This window comes from Eremothecium cymbalariae, chromosome 1, assembly GCF_000235365.1.
Source record: "Eremothecium cymbalariae DBVPG#7215 chromosome 1, complete sequence".
Lineage (NCBI taxonomy): Eukaryota > Fungi > Ascomycota > Saccharomycetes > Saccharomycetales > Saccharomycetaceae > Eremothecium > Eremothecium cymbalariae.
The window spans coordinates 1,097,444-1,108,758 of record NC_016449.1 but is presented as its reverse complement, the minus strand read 5'-3'; the positions used below and the strand labels follow the sequence as shown (position 1 = coordinate 1,108,758).

At 38.1% G+C, this 11,315-nt stretch overlaps 8 protein-coding genes across 8 annotated transcripts; 4 read left to right on the top strand and 4 right to left on the bottom strand.

Annotated features, from left to right (window-relative positions):
• Nucleotides 1–308: 308 nt before the first annotated feature.
• SWP82 (Swp82p) lies at nucleotides 309–1,829 on the top strand (the record flags this gene model as incomplete). The annotated part of the gene is made up of 1 exon (XM_003644530.1): nucleotides 309–1,829. The coding sequence occupies one exon, from the start codon at nucleotides 309–311 to the stop codon at nucleotides 1,827–1,829; it is 1,521 nt and encodes a 506-aa protein (XP_003644578.1).
• Nucleotides 1,830–1,937: 108 nt separating this feature from the next.
• Ecym_1540 (uncharacterized protein) lies at nucleotides 1,938–3,221 on the bottom strand (the record flags this gene model as incomplete). The annotated part of the gene is made up of 1 exon (XM_003644529.1): nucleotides 1,938–3,221. One exon carries the CDS (start codon nucleotides 3,219–3,221, stop codon nucleotides 1,938–1,940), a length of 1,284 nt encoding a protein of 427 aa, XP_003644577.1.
• A 172-nt stretch (nucleotides 3,222–3,393) lies between these two features.
• Ecym_1539 (SelT/SelW/SelH family protein) lies at nucleotides 3,394–3,813 on the bottom strand (the record flags this gene model as incomplete). Its single annotated transcript, XM_003644528.1, has 1 exon — nucleotides 3,394–3,813. One exon carries the CDS (start codon nucleotides 3,811–3,813, stop codon nucleotides 3,394–3,396), a length of 420 nt encoding a protein of 139 aa, XP_003644576.1.
• Nucleotides 3,814–4,059: 246 nt separating this feature from the next.
• RGD2 (GTPase-activating protein RGD2) lies at nucleotides 4,060–6,264 on the top strand (the record flags this gene model as incomplete). The annotated part of the gene is made up of 1 exon (XM_003644527.1): nucleotides 4,060–6,264. One exon carries the CDS (start codon nucleotides 4,060–4,062, stop codon nucleotides 6,262–6,264), a length of 2,205 nt encoding a protein of 734 aa, XP_003644575.1.
• A 116-nt stretch (nucleotides 6,265–6,380) lies between these two features.
• SIC1 (cyclin-dependent protein serine/threonine kinase inhibiting protein SIC1) lies at nucleotides 6,381–7,328 on the bottom strand (the record flags this gene model as incomplete). The annotated part of the gene is made up of 1 exon (XM_003644526.1): nucleotides 6,381–7,328. The coding sequence occupies one exon, from the start codon at nucleotides 7,326–7,328 to the stop codon at nucleotides 6,381–6,383; it is 948 nt and encodes a 315-aa protein (XP_003644574.1).
• Nucleotides 7,329–7,744: 416 nt separating this feature from the next.
• On the top strand, nucleotides 7,745–8,545 carry BOS1 (Bos1p; the record flags this gene model as incomplete). The annotated part of the gene is made up of 2 exons (XM_003644525.1): nucleotides 7,745–7,747; nucleotides 7,808–8,545. The coding sequence occupies 2 exons, from the start codon at nucleotides 7,745–7,747 to the stop codon at nucleotides 8,543–8,545; spliced, it is 741 nt and encodes a 246-aa protein (XP_003644573.1).
• An 89-nt stretch (nucleotides 8,546–8,634) lies between these two features.
• Nucleotides 8,635–10,419, bottom strand: FMP25 (Fmp25p; the record flags this gene model as incomplete). Its single annotated transcript, XM_003644524.1, has 1 exon — nucleotides 8,635–10,419. The coding sequence occupies one exon, from the start codon at nucleotides 10,417–10,419 to the stop codon at nucleotides 8,635–8,637; it is 1,785 nt and encodes a 594-aa protein (XP_003644572.1).
• Nucleotides 10,420–10,629: 210 nt separating this feature from the next.
• FMP32 (Fmp32p) lies at nucleotides 10,630–11,262 on the top strand (the record flags this gene model as incomplete). The annotated part of the gene is made up of 1 exon (XM_003644523.1): nucleotides 10,630–11,262. The coding sequence occupies one exon, from the start codon at nucleotides 10,630–10,632 to the stop codon at nucleotides 11,260–11,262; it is 633 nt and encodes a 210-aa protein (XP_003644571.1).
• Nucleotides 11,263–11,315: the final 53 nt, after the last annotated feature.

Sequence of the window (11,315 nt, the reverse complement as noted above, 5' to 3'; positions counted from 1 at the left end):
CCTTAAACCTCCAACACGTGCTTGATAAAAATGAACGAGGTATTTTATAGCTTAAATTATCTCAACTATAACAAACATTTTATCTCGGTTAATTTATCAATTATTTTGTAACCTAAAATTACCGTTTTATTTTGAGAGCGGCACTAAATCGAATAATGTATTGACGTATAAAGTGATAAATGATGGTGATTCACCTTTCGTTGTGAATGCTTATTTACTCGCATTAATGACTGAAAAGTATTTTCGTTGTAAGGCGATGGAACGAACCAAGTATTAGTGTTCATGTATACATAACTAGAGGCAAAATAATGAATGTTCGAAGGTCTGAAGAAAGTTTTGGGGTCGTATTTAAGGTTAATAACCGAACAACCCAAGAACATAGACTCCATGTCCTAAAACATTGTACTCAAATTCGTCATGATAAGGAATTGGTTAGCGGACCATTAGACAAACCTCCTGCGAAGCAACCCAGTCTACTACCATATGTGATAAAGACCAGACTTACCGCATCAAACGATGCATATTACATGTCCAAATTTGATCAGGCAGGTGAAGCTAAAGTGGATAAAAGTGGGAGGCTAATAGGTGGAAGACGTTATTTAATTAGCACTTTCCAGTTTCCTAATAGAGTTCCAAATTTGTATTTGTTAATTGAGGATCTTATTAAGGTGGTGCACTTTGAAGGTGATCAACGAGAATTTCTGGATAAATATGATCAATTTTATCCTATACATGCAACGGACGATGAAAAGAACTTTTTAAAGGATAAAGGGCTCATTAACAACACCGACAGTGAAATAACTTACGTTACTGCACTATCTGCATTCATTTGTTTTGGGGCATCTATAGTTGTATTCGGTTGCAGAATTATCGATGATTATTGGGAACAACTATTGAAGGAACAGGGTTTCTCAATACACTCTCGCGTATTTCCGTTGTCAAAATCCCAGGTAGCTATGGTAAATGAATTAAAACCTGTTCCTACAACAGAGGACGCTTACGATGATGATAATGATAATGATGATGTTAACTGGTTAAATAAATGGGAAAGCCCATATCCAACTATTCAAGAACAGCCATCTTTGGAAATCAGGCATGAATATGCGAAAGAACATTCCAGAGGGGAACACATTTCCGTTATTGTACCAGGCCAGACTATAAATGGTTCTCTTGAATTAAGCCTGAACTACAAAATCCCGAAATATCATTACAAAAATTCTTTCATAAACGCTGTTCAGAATAACATACAAGATATTCCAATTGGTAAACACAAATCTATTGAAACCATCCCAAATGGGCCTGTTGGTAGACCATCTAAACGTTCAGAGGAGCCTAAGGAACATGTATCAGAAAGGGACCATTCTTTGAACATCAATGGCTGGAAATTTGAATCTCTGCCTTTAGCTCCTCCAGGTTCAAATCTTGGACGCACATCCAGGGGTTTACCGTATTATGAAAAAAAGCGACTGCTCCATAGACTAAGAAGACTTACACCGAACCAAGTTCGAGAACTAGAGCACATACACGATTCAGTCAACTTGAACACAGGCTTGGGAAAGATACGACAAGTAAGAGAAGTTAAGTGGACAAAATATTGGCAATATAAATCCGGAGCACCACTTGGTCTAACTGTAGATCAAGTAGATGTCTTTAAAAACAGGTATCTAACTGCCGTTCTTAATCATGCTGAGACTGAAACAGTTTATGGAGAAGAGAGGAATGTTGAGATTGTGCATACAACTCGCAGAAAACCGAACGCCAATTTCTTAAATCATTCTAATATTAGCGGTTTAAAGCCACCTTATGTAGAGGAGCGGAAGTATAAGTAGTTCAACAGTCTTTAATTCCAGTATTTGCAAGATAAAACAAAAACTTATTTATCCCATTGTTAAAATATAGTTTACTTCAAAAAATGAACACATGGATGAAATCCAAGTCTATAGTAGTTTCGCCTTTACGATATCCTGACGAATCCTGAAAGTATAGTATGCCATGATAGACATTAGAATACCTAAAGGAATTAGCCAAATGGTTAATTTTGCAATTATTTCATCGACATGTGGCCCTGAAACTTCTAGAGTCTTTCGATGCATTATACCTTCCCTCTCACGTTGCTGAGTATCTAATAATCCTTTGAGATCTGCATTGACATTGATGAACTCCTGGAAAACTTCTGAATCAATAATATTTTTACCTTCCCCATTTTTACTAGCTTCGATAAATCTTTCGAAAGAATTTAGCACGAGCTCGGTTTTTATAGCATTTTCTCTCTGTAAATTCGCCAATTCTTCAACCTTCTTTATTAAATATCCAATATCGTTAGCTAATACTTTCCCTTCCAACTTATCAATTTTTTGGTAAAGCATTAAGTTGGTAACCTCAATACCAGAGAGTTCAAATGATGATGTCTCAACTAGCTTTTCCTTACCAGTATCCTTGTCAATTATTTTTGTGATCGTATGCGGTTGCGGCATCGCATTGATGTTTGGAAGCATGGCTCCATCTGTGAGCCCAGAATAAACATTGAATTTCAATAACTCGAAAGACTCAGAAGTTTTGCTGTTATCTGCCGTCACACCAATTCGATACTTGCCTTCAGGAAATTTAATCTTCTTGGTTTGGAAACAGACTTTATTGTCAACTTGCAACTTCAATAATGTGTTATCATAATCATAACTTAGTCTGGCCGTTGTAGGTACATCAGAGTCACGGTATGCAAACAAACATGAGCCAAAAGACTTGTCTAGAATATCGTTCACAGAAACCTCAGCACCATCATTCAGTTGCCCAGAAAATGTGCCTCCGTGTTCAATGCTACTTACAAGAAGCTGTAAACCATCAAACGTTGAAGGACCACCGAAGAGTTTTTTATTATCATGACCTTCTTGAACAACCCAAAATGCAATACCTCCGTTACTCTCACCCCTAAATAGCTTGCTTCTAAAAGTCCATTCGATAGTGAAACTGTCTTTCAAGTCATAATTGTTTTTGGGCCATAAGGAGCCCTTTGGATTCTGGTCCGAAGTCAAAATAATCCTACCATCCTTGAATTCAGCACCCTCACCAATTGACCATGTAGCTGGTAAGCTCGTCTGTTGAGTTAACTCAACAAGTGAGAAATCCTTGTCAAGCAACGAGGAAACTGCACTATTAATACTGTGAGCATATGACACACCTATTAAGAGTGATACAACCAGGCTAACTATAAATCGAGCCTTCATATTCATTCTGAGCAAACGCTTTCAAAGGTTAACGTATTATTAGTAGTATAACAATGTGTAAATTCAAGTGATAGCACTTGGCTCATCAAGGCGAAAATGACATCGCATCTATTTTTGATGAAAATCCAATAATATATTCGCTAACGCAAACATTTACAAAATTATAATAAACCTACACATTACATTCATCACAATCGCTTTCCTTGATACAAAAGTTTTCTCTTGAACCTTCTTGCACAAGAGTTCCGCCGTGCAAGTTGCCATCGTTAGCAGAATCTCTTTTAATGTGATGCCCTAATTCCACTTTCTTGTCTTCTACAAATAGTAGCTCTTTCACTTTCTGCTTTAAAAATTTGCTGTCAGGGAACCCACCATTAGCTTTACGATCCCAAATTACGATCGGTGTTTCTGCAGTCTCTTGGTCTTGATTTAGGTAGCCAAGAACTTTAAATATTCCTGTAGAACCTGGAATTAGGGACACCTCACCCAAAGAATCGCCAAATGTTTGTAGCAACTCCTGCAAATACCAGGCACTTCTTAAATTCCATTTACACCTGGTACAAAAAATTATGCTAACTTTAGGATAGGGCATGTTTTGGCTACAGTTGTTCAGCTATGTATGATGTTTTAGCGTATATTTGCCGTACATACCTGATATATATTGGATTGTCTCTGATAATTCCAGGCTCCGTTCGTTCCAAATTAGGTATCACTTTCTCTTGAGGTCTCTACTACAATACACATACACACCATACATATATATATCGAGACGTTCGCAAACACCAGAAGGAAACAGCTTAAATAAATAGAAAACTTCAGGCAATATTCTGAAAAAACGATGCCATCATTTGCAGATAGTTTTTGGACTGATGACTCCAGTACGGGTGTGCAAACCCTTTTTGCACAGTTGCACGAGGGATGTAATCAAAATGACTTATTCATACAGTTATTCGCATCGCGAATGCAGTATGAGGTTGTTTATGGGCGTCAGTTGTGTAACATGCGCTCTGGTATCGATAAATTTGATGCTCAAAAGTCGACTATCAGTAATGCTTTAAATGAGATTATCGATCAAATGGTTCAGGAGGGCAACCATCATTTGACGATTGCTTCGAACATTGAGGCTACCGTTTTGACTCCTTTTAGTAAGTGGAGTGAGGAGCATCGACAAAGGATTGAATACAGTGAGAAAATACTAAACAAAAGCTTAACTAAATTTGGAAAATCCAAGAAATATGTGGAGAAGCTAGAGCAAACGTACTTCAACAAATGTAGAGCTCTTGAAGATTTCAAAAGAGAGCAATTCAATGAGGATGATTTGGCAAGTGCCATGGAAGCTCTTCAATTGCAAAAAGAACATGATAAAACTGTAGCAAAGGAGCGTGAATTTCAGGAATTTGGCACTTTTGGTTCAATTAGTTTGGATTATAAATCTACAAGAGAAATTCTTCATGCATTGTTGACACAGTTAGAAAAGCAAGAGTATAAAGTCCCATTGATTAATTACATTATTCCAAATACAAATAATGGTAGTGAAATTGTAAAGTTTCTCTTGCAACATATGTCTTTAAAAGATTTAGATCAGGCGGAGGCATTTGGCCAAGATCTACTTAATAAAGGTTTTTTAAAGTACTGCAATGGCGTTGGGACTAGCTTTATTAACTCAAAAAAGTTTCAATACCAGTGGAAGGCTTATGCGTATGAGTTTGCGCGTGTTTCACAACCGGGAACAGAATTAGAAGATATTAGTGGTGATAATACGAGTGAGTCGGGATTTTCCAATTCAGTAATATCTAATGAACCAAGTAGATTTAGCGCCTATTTCCATGATATTACGTCAAGAATCACAAGTTCGGAGCCTTCACAAGAGATGACCAAGTATAATGATGCTTCAAGCCCATCTAGTAACTTACAATCACCACTTCTAACCGAACAACAGAGGACGCTTCTAAAGCTATTCAATGATGTGGACATAGCAGATGCAAAGTACCGTCATGAATGTATGAAGATGGACTCCTTGCGTTGCTCAGTCGAGGAGTTAATTGTTGATCACTACACTTTCATGGAAAAATGTGAAAATGACAGACTTGTTGCCGTTAAGAAGGTTACTTTGGACTTTTGTGCTACCTTGGGTAACAAAATTTCCTCCATGAAAATAGCAGTTGAAAGAATGATCGCCAGCGAAAATTCAATGGATCCTGGTGCGGATATATTAAATCTCGTTGAGAAGTACCGTACAGGAGTTTTCCAACCAAAAGTTATTCCTTACAATAATTACTACAATCCAGGTGGCTACCAGGTGTTTGGTATTGATTTAGAGTCTCGTTGCCGTCTGGACAAAAAAACGGTTCCGATAATTGTATCTACTCTTCTATCCTATATGGATCAGATATACCCGGAGATGGAGAATGATAATGAAAGAACTACTGTATGGACTGTACCGGTAAAGTTGCAGTCCACACATCAGCTACGAAAATTACTTAATGACAGGCCATTCAAAAACGAAGAAGAAATATTTAATATAATCAAAGATTGCAAAGCCGAACCAAGTTTAGTTGCCAGCTTGTTAAAGATATATTTGTTAGAGCTTCCCACCCCCTTGATCTCTGATAACATATATGATGTTATGAAAAGTTTATATTCAGAGTTTCCTCCTGTTCCTAATGAAGGGGTGACTTCTCATGGCCAGGAAACTATTGACAAGCACAGAATACAAGGTCTTATTCATACTTTGAGTACATTATCCAAACCACGGGTAGCCACTTTAGATGCCATCACAAACCATTTCTACAGGTTAATTAAAATTTTAAAGATGAGTGAACTGGAAGCCAGCCAGGCCTTAGCTGATGATTTGGCCATTAGAATCTCACAAGAATTTGCCAATTGTATTATTCAAGTAAAATTACCGGATGGTAACGATTTAGGCTATAAAATCTTTTATGATTTGTTGACTTATAAGAAACAAATATTTAAAGATTTGAAAGGCCACGGCTCAAGGAGCAACAAATCCACTCATTCAAATAAAGACAACGACAGTCAATAATTATCAGTCACTATGTAACTAATGAAAGATAACAAGTAGTTGTATTATTTAGTCCAATATATATGTACGTTTAGATAGTTATTCGCCAAAAAAAGTCTCTGGAAACATGGCTATTATTATTGCAGACACTTGCCTTGTTCTTCTATGTGCTTCTCATTTTCATCCTCTAACTCCTTTAAAAATAACATTTTCGGTTTAAACCGATCTAATTCATCAGGCGTTAATTCCCGTTTCTCGACGACTTTTCCTTTCTTATTTACGAGAGTCACAGTTGACTCAATATCGGGATTATCAAGTAAAAGCTGCCTACCCCGCTGTCTCCTCAATGCAAAGTTTGCAAATTCATCAGATAGAAATGGATTCGGTAACTTGATTTTTTTGACATTGATAGGTTCGTGTTCTTCTTCAGAGGAGGAAAGAAATGCAGAATTGTTATTCCAATCTTTAGCAAGTTGAAATGATATCAGCTTATCGGTAGGCGTTCCAGGCGTATGCTTCGCATATTTCCGTTTATGTGTATTGTCCCAGCACGTTTCATCAGGATCGTGTGCCTCAGAATCGCCGTCGTTTTCACACTCTATGCCGGAACTAAAAACGCCAGCCCTCTTTGGGGATAGCAGTAACGACGTAACTTCAGGCGATGTAGATTTGACACCATTCTCATATGATAGCAGTTTAGAAGCACAAGGTTTTTTCCCACCCAGCCTACCCGACGGTATCAGACTGTCTTTCAAATTCACCGGAAACAAAACACGATTTGTGGATGGCAATTCAGCATCAAGAATGCCTGAGCGCCTTCGGTGGCGAGACCTGCGGGGAGTATATTCAGGTGATTTTAAACACTTCGAAGGAGATGTTATAACACGCTCAGAACGAAGATCGGGAACAAGTGCATTCCCTAGTAGCATCACAGGCTTACGGGTTATCGACCCTGGAGTAATTGGACCACCACATTGGCTAACCTCTGTCGCACCCCTATGGGGAGTTTTAAGAAGTGATCCATTCTTATCAAGCTCCTTTGAATATCTTGTACTTCTCGACCTTGGGGGTGTGGCAGGCGTCATTTCAATACTCGGCGTTTTATTACTAGTGAGGAAGGGGATGGGGGGTAATATCTTATACTCGCAATCAGGCACAAAATGTATATATCTGCCTCGGTTCTATCGTTCTGTGGTTAATAAGACACCTCCTCTAGTAGCGATATGGAGCAACAAACGTACTTCGCACTCTCCTACCGCTTCTCCTGTTCAATGCTCTATATTACCTCAATTAATTTCATGCAATCAAGACTTTCCTCTGTTTCGTGAATGAAAAAGCTGCCAGCACAAAAAAAAGAGCCAAGCAGCAAAACCCAACAGCCGGGTACCAGCCACGTAAATTTGCATGTTCATAAATATTTAGATTTCCCTCTATAAGGGGTAACTCGAGGTGAGGTGTTGTCGATATTAATAATCCGTGGTTTGATCATCATTAATAGAAGATGGTAAGTTGCTTAATCTGTTTTTCACGTTGTGTTGAACTCTTACTAACATTTTATGGGTAGAATGCTCTTTACAATCATGCAGTGAAACAAAGAAATTTGCTTCAGAGAGATCTTGAAAAGTTCGAGAGGGAACTATTTACTGCTCCAATATCACTACAAGGTTCAATTGCGACAGCGTTGGTTTCTTTAGAAAAGTCTATCGACCAATATAAAAATCATTTGGCCAAGTTTGAAACGGTTTTACAAGACGATAACAAAGAGGATCATATCAAGTATCAAACGAGATTATCATCCCTAGAAAATACCCTTACTGAGAGTAAGGAACTGTTTCATAGACTTCGGCAGCAATACAATTCTAGTTCTGCTAGGGAACAGATATTCAATAATGCAACGGGGGCTGCATTTGATGAAGGTGTTACTACTACAAATAAAAGAAGTGTACCCTCACAGCAGCAATTGCCTATGCAATTGGACAGTCAAAGAAGCACCATACATTCTTCAGGGGGGTTACCTTTATATGAAGGTCTTAAGAAGGAACATTCCATATTCGCCCGTACTAACTCCCAACTAGATACCATCTTAAAAATGGGACAAGAATCTCTAGAGGACATTATAGAACAAAATCATATACTACAGCAGGCACAAAGAAAAATGGTCTCGACATTACAAGTGTTAGGTGTATCTAATGAAACTATTGATCGGATTAGCAGGCATGTATTTAAAGACAAAATGATATTCTGGATAGCGTTGATATTAATGTTTGTTGGCTTTTATTATGCACTTAAACTTTTGGGATGAGATTCTACATATTTGCCGTATTGAACCAAAAGAGCATAATAATAAGCGATCCTCCCCACTCTACGCATATGTAATTATCTCTAACATATTCATTTGTCAATTTTCCAATATAAACATGAAGAGTTCGGGCCAAGTGCTATTTGTTGGTTTTTCGATAATATCAGTTTATTTTCCGGGTTGAACAAGGTTTTACTAGGCTCTTCCGTGTAATCAACACGTGGTTCGAGTAACTTGGGAATGTTTCCTGGCCGTGCCCACCTTACTCTTTTTCCATTTCCTAGCTGGCCGTTTTCATTACAGCCCCAGGCTAGTAGTTCACCATTTTCTAATTTGCACATAATATGTCTCTCACCACAATACCATTCAGTGACATGTGAGCCCTTAGATTGCTGTGCTTGATCACCATTGGTATCATTAATCACTTTCATTTTCGTAGGTTCATGAAGTGAGTGCTTAAAATGGCCGTTGCCCAACTGACCTTGAATACCATTTCCAAAAGAAAAGTAAGTAGCATTTTCATAGCCGGGACCTATGTTACCATTTTGGTTCTGAACATAATTATCTGCTACTGTCTGTGGTACAATGCCTACAAAGGACGTATCGCCACAGCAGTGTATGTCTACGCATTTAAATTGATTTTGTGGAAAATGAGCTCTGAAGTTTCCAACCATTTTAGGGAATGGGACATATTCTGAATCATAGGATATTGGTAGACCTAGCTGGCCATGTGTATTGATACCAAATGAATATATGTGGCCATCTGAATCGCGAGCTAAAGTGTGATAACTACCGCATGCTATCTGTTCTATGGTTCTTGAACACAATTTGCCATCATCAGTTACCGTAGAATTTAGAAGCTCTATTTCAAATGCCTTATTACACTCTGGAAAGGTGTCAAACCTAGAGAGTTCTGGAACACCAAATTGGCCCTTTGAAACACCAGACTTTTTTGTTTTAATCCCTGTAGCACATGCATATGCTTTACCGCCATTTGAAAGAAAGATTAGATGCTCAATACCAACTGAAAACTGTTCAATTCTTGATTCGGTTCTGGATTTGAAAACAGAGGCAGTATCTAGTTTCCAGTCGTAAAAGCAGTACTTACGCCAAGGTTTCACAAAAGATCTATGCCACGAGATGTGTCTTTTGAGTAGTTTTTCATCAGATAAAGGAACGATAAGAATTTCCCCCTGCTTATTTAGCGCATAAGCAGCACCATTAGATATATGAACTTCTAGGAGATTTTGATCTGGAAGATATAATTCACAACTATTTGTATCCCACCGATAGAGATCACCTTTCTCATCGATGGCTAAGTTCAATCCACTTTCCGCTAAAGCAATACTTCTTAAATGTTTGTTGTCAAACCAAGGAACACGTACAGGAAAGTTACTATTACCGTCTCCTAATCTAGACCCCCAATAATAAAGCCCAGGAACATCAGATGTGGGTTGATCTATTGGTAAAGATGGGATAGCTAGAATAGCTTTCTTCCTTTTAAATCTTATTAGCCTTTCAATAGTATCATCATCAACCCTAATATCTTTAGCCAGCCACCACCCTTTAACTTGAGGCCATTGTAAGTATAAGGTACCGACTGTACCGATACCGAAAAGGAACAGCATACCCTGAAAAATAGCAGAAAGCTTTTGCATTTTCTCGATGCGATCTTCATGTTCTTTTTCTACCTCTGCTTGAGACTTTGCATTCCAATTGTAGTCCATTCTAGTACGTTTGGCTTTGTATACACTATGGTTCACTTGTTCAGCCAATATTTCAGCATCATCATACTGCGGTTTTACTCGGCAGAGGTGACTAGTAGAGAAAACTCTCCTACTAATCAACCTAGGTACCCTTAGATAAGCGATGAACATCTCAATATGAATAGAAGTACGATTTTGGCAATGTAAACTCGAAAAGGCTGGTCGATGAGGTTGAAAAGATTCATTTTGCAATTTGATATTTTAGGATATTGGTTCTGCACGAAGAATATTGAAAAAAACTAGAACCATTAAGGCAAGAAACAAAAGAAGTAACGACAGATCTAAGTGTTTACTACTGCAAGCACCCTTCAAGCCAACAAAATGCTTTTCAGATATAGAGCTAAGCAGGTTTCGAACCAATTTAGAAGAGAATTTCATGTTTGTAAACCACTTTATGATGATTTTGAGACTGTTCACATCCGCAATACGAACCGATTTAGGCAGTTGTTAATGGAAAAGGGTGATTTCAACACACAACAAGCCAATGCTGTTGTAGATATAATGTCTGACGCTTTACGTGGCGGCGTTACACATGTGTCTCAGGATCTTGCTTCCCGTGAGAAGTTGACAAAGTTGACCTATCAACAACGAGTTGATTTTGCCAAGTTGAAGGACCAGCTGTTAACAGCTGACCGGAGTGAGATCCATCTGATCCACAGTGAACAAGAACGTATTCGTAATGACCTAGAGCAATTAAGAAATAAACTACGAGAAGAGATAACTAAGGCTAACGCAGGATTCAAGTTGGATTTATCTCTAGAGAAAGGTAGAATAAGAGAAGAAGCGAGAAACCATGATTTGCAGATCAAGGAAATTGACACTCGAATTGATCAGGAAGTTAGCAATATGAAAATGCAGATAGATTCTGTGAAAACCCAAGTTATGCAATGGCTTATTGGTGTTTGTACTGGTACATTTGCTTTGGTTCTAGCATATGTCAGACTGTTGAGTTGAAGTAAATTGGTTATAGTTTACGGTATACTTTTGACGTTATTAAATTGCAGCAA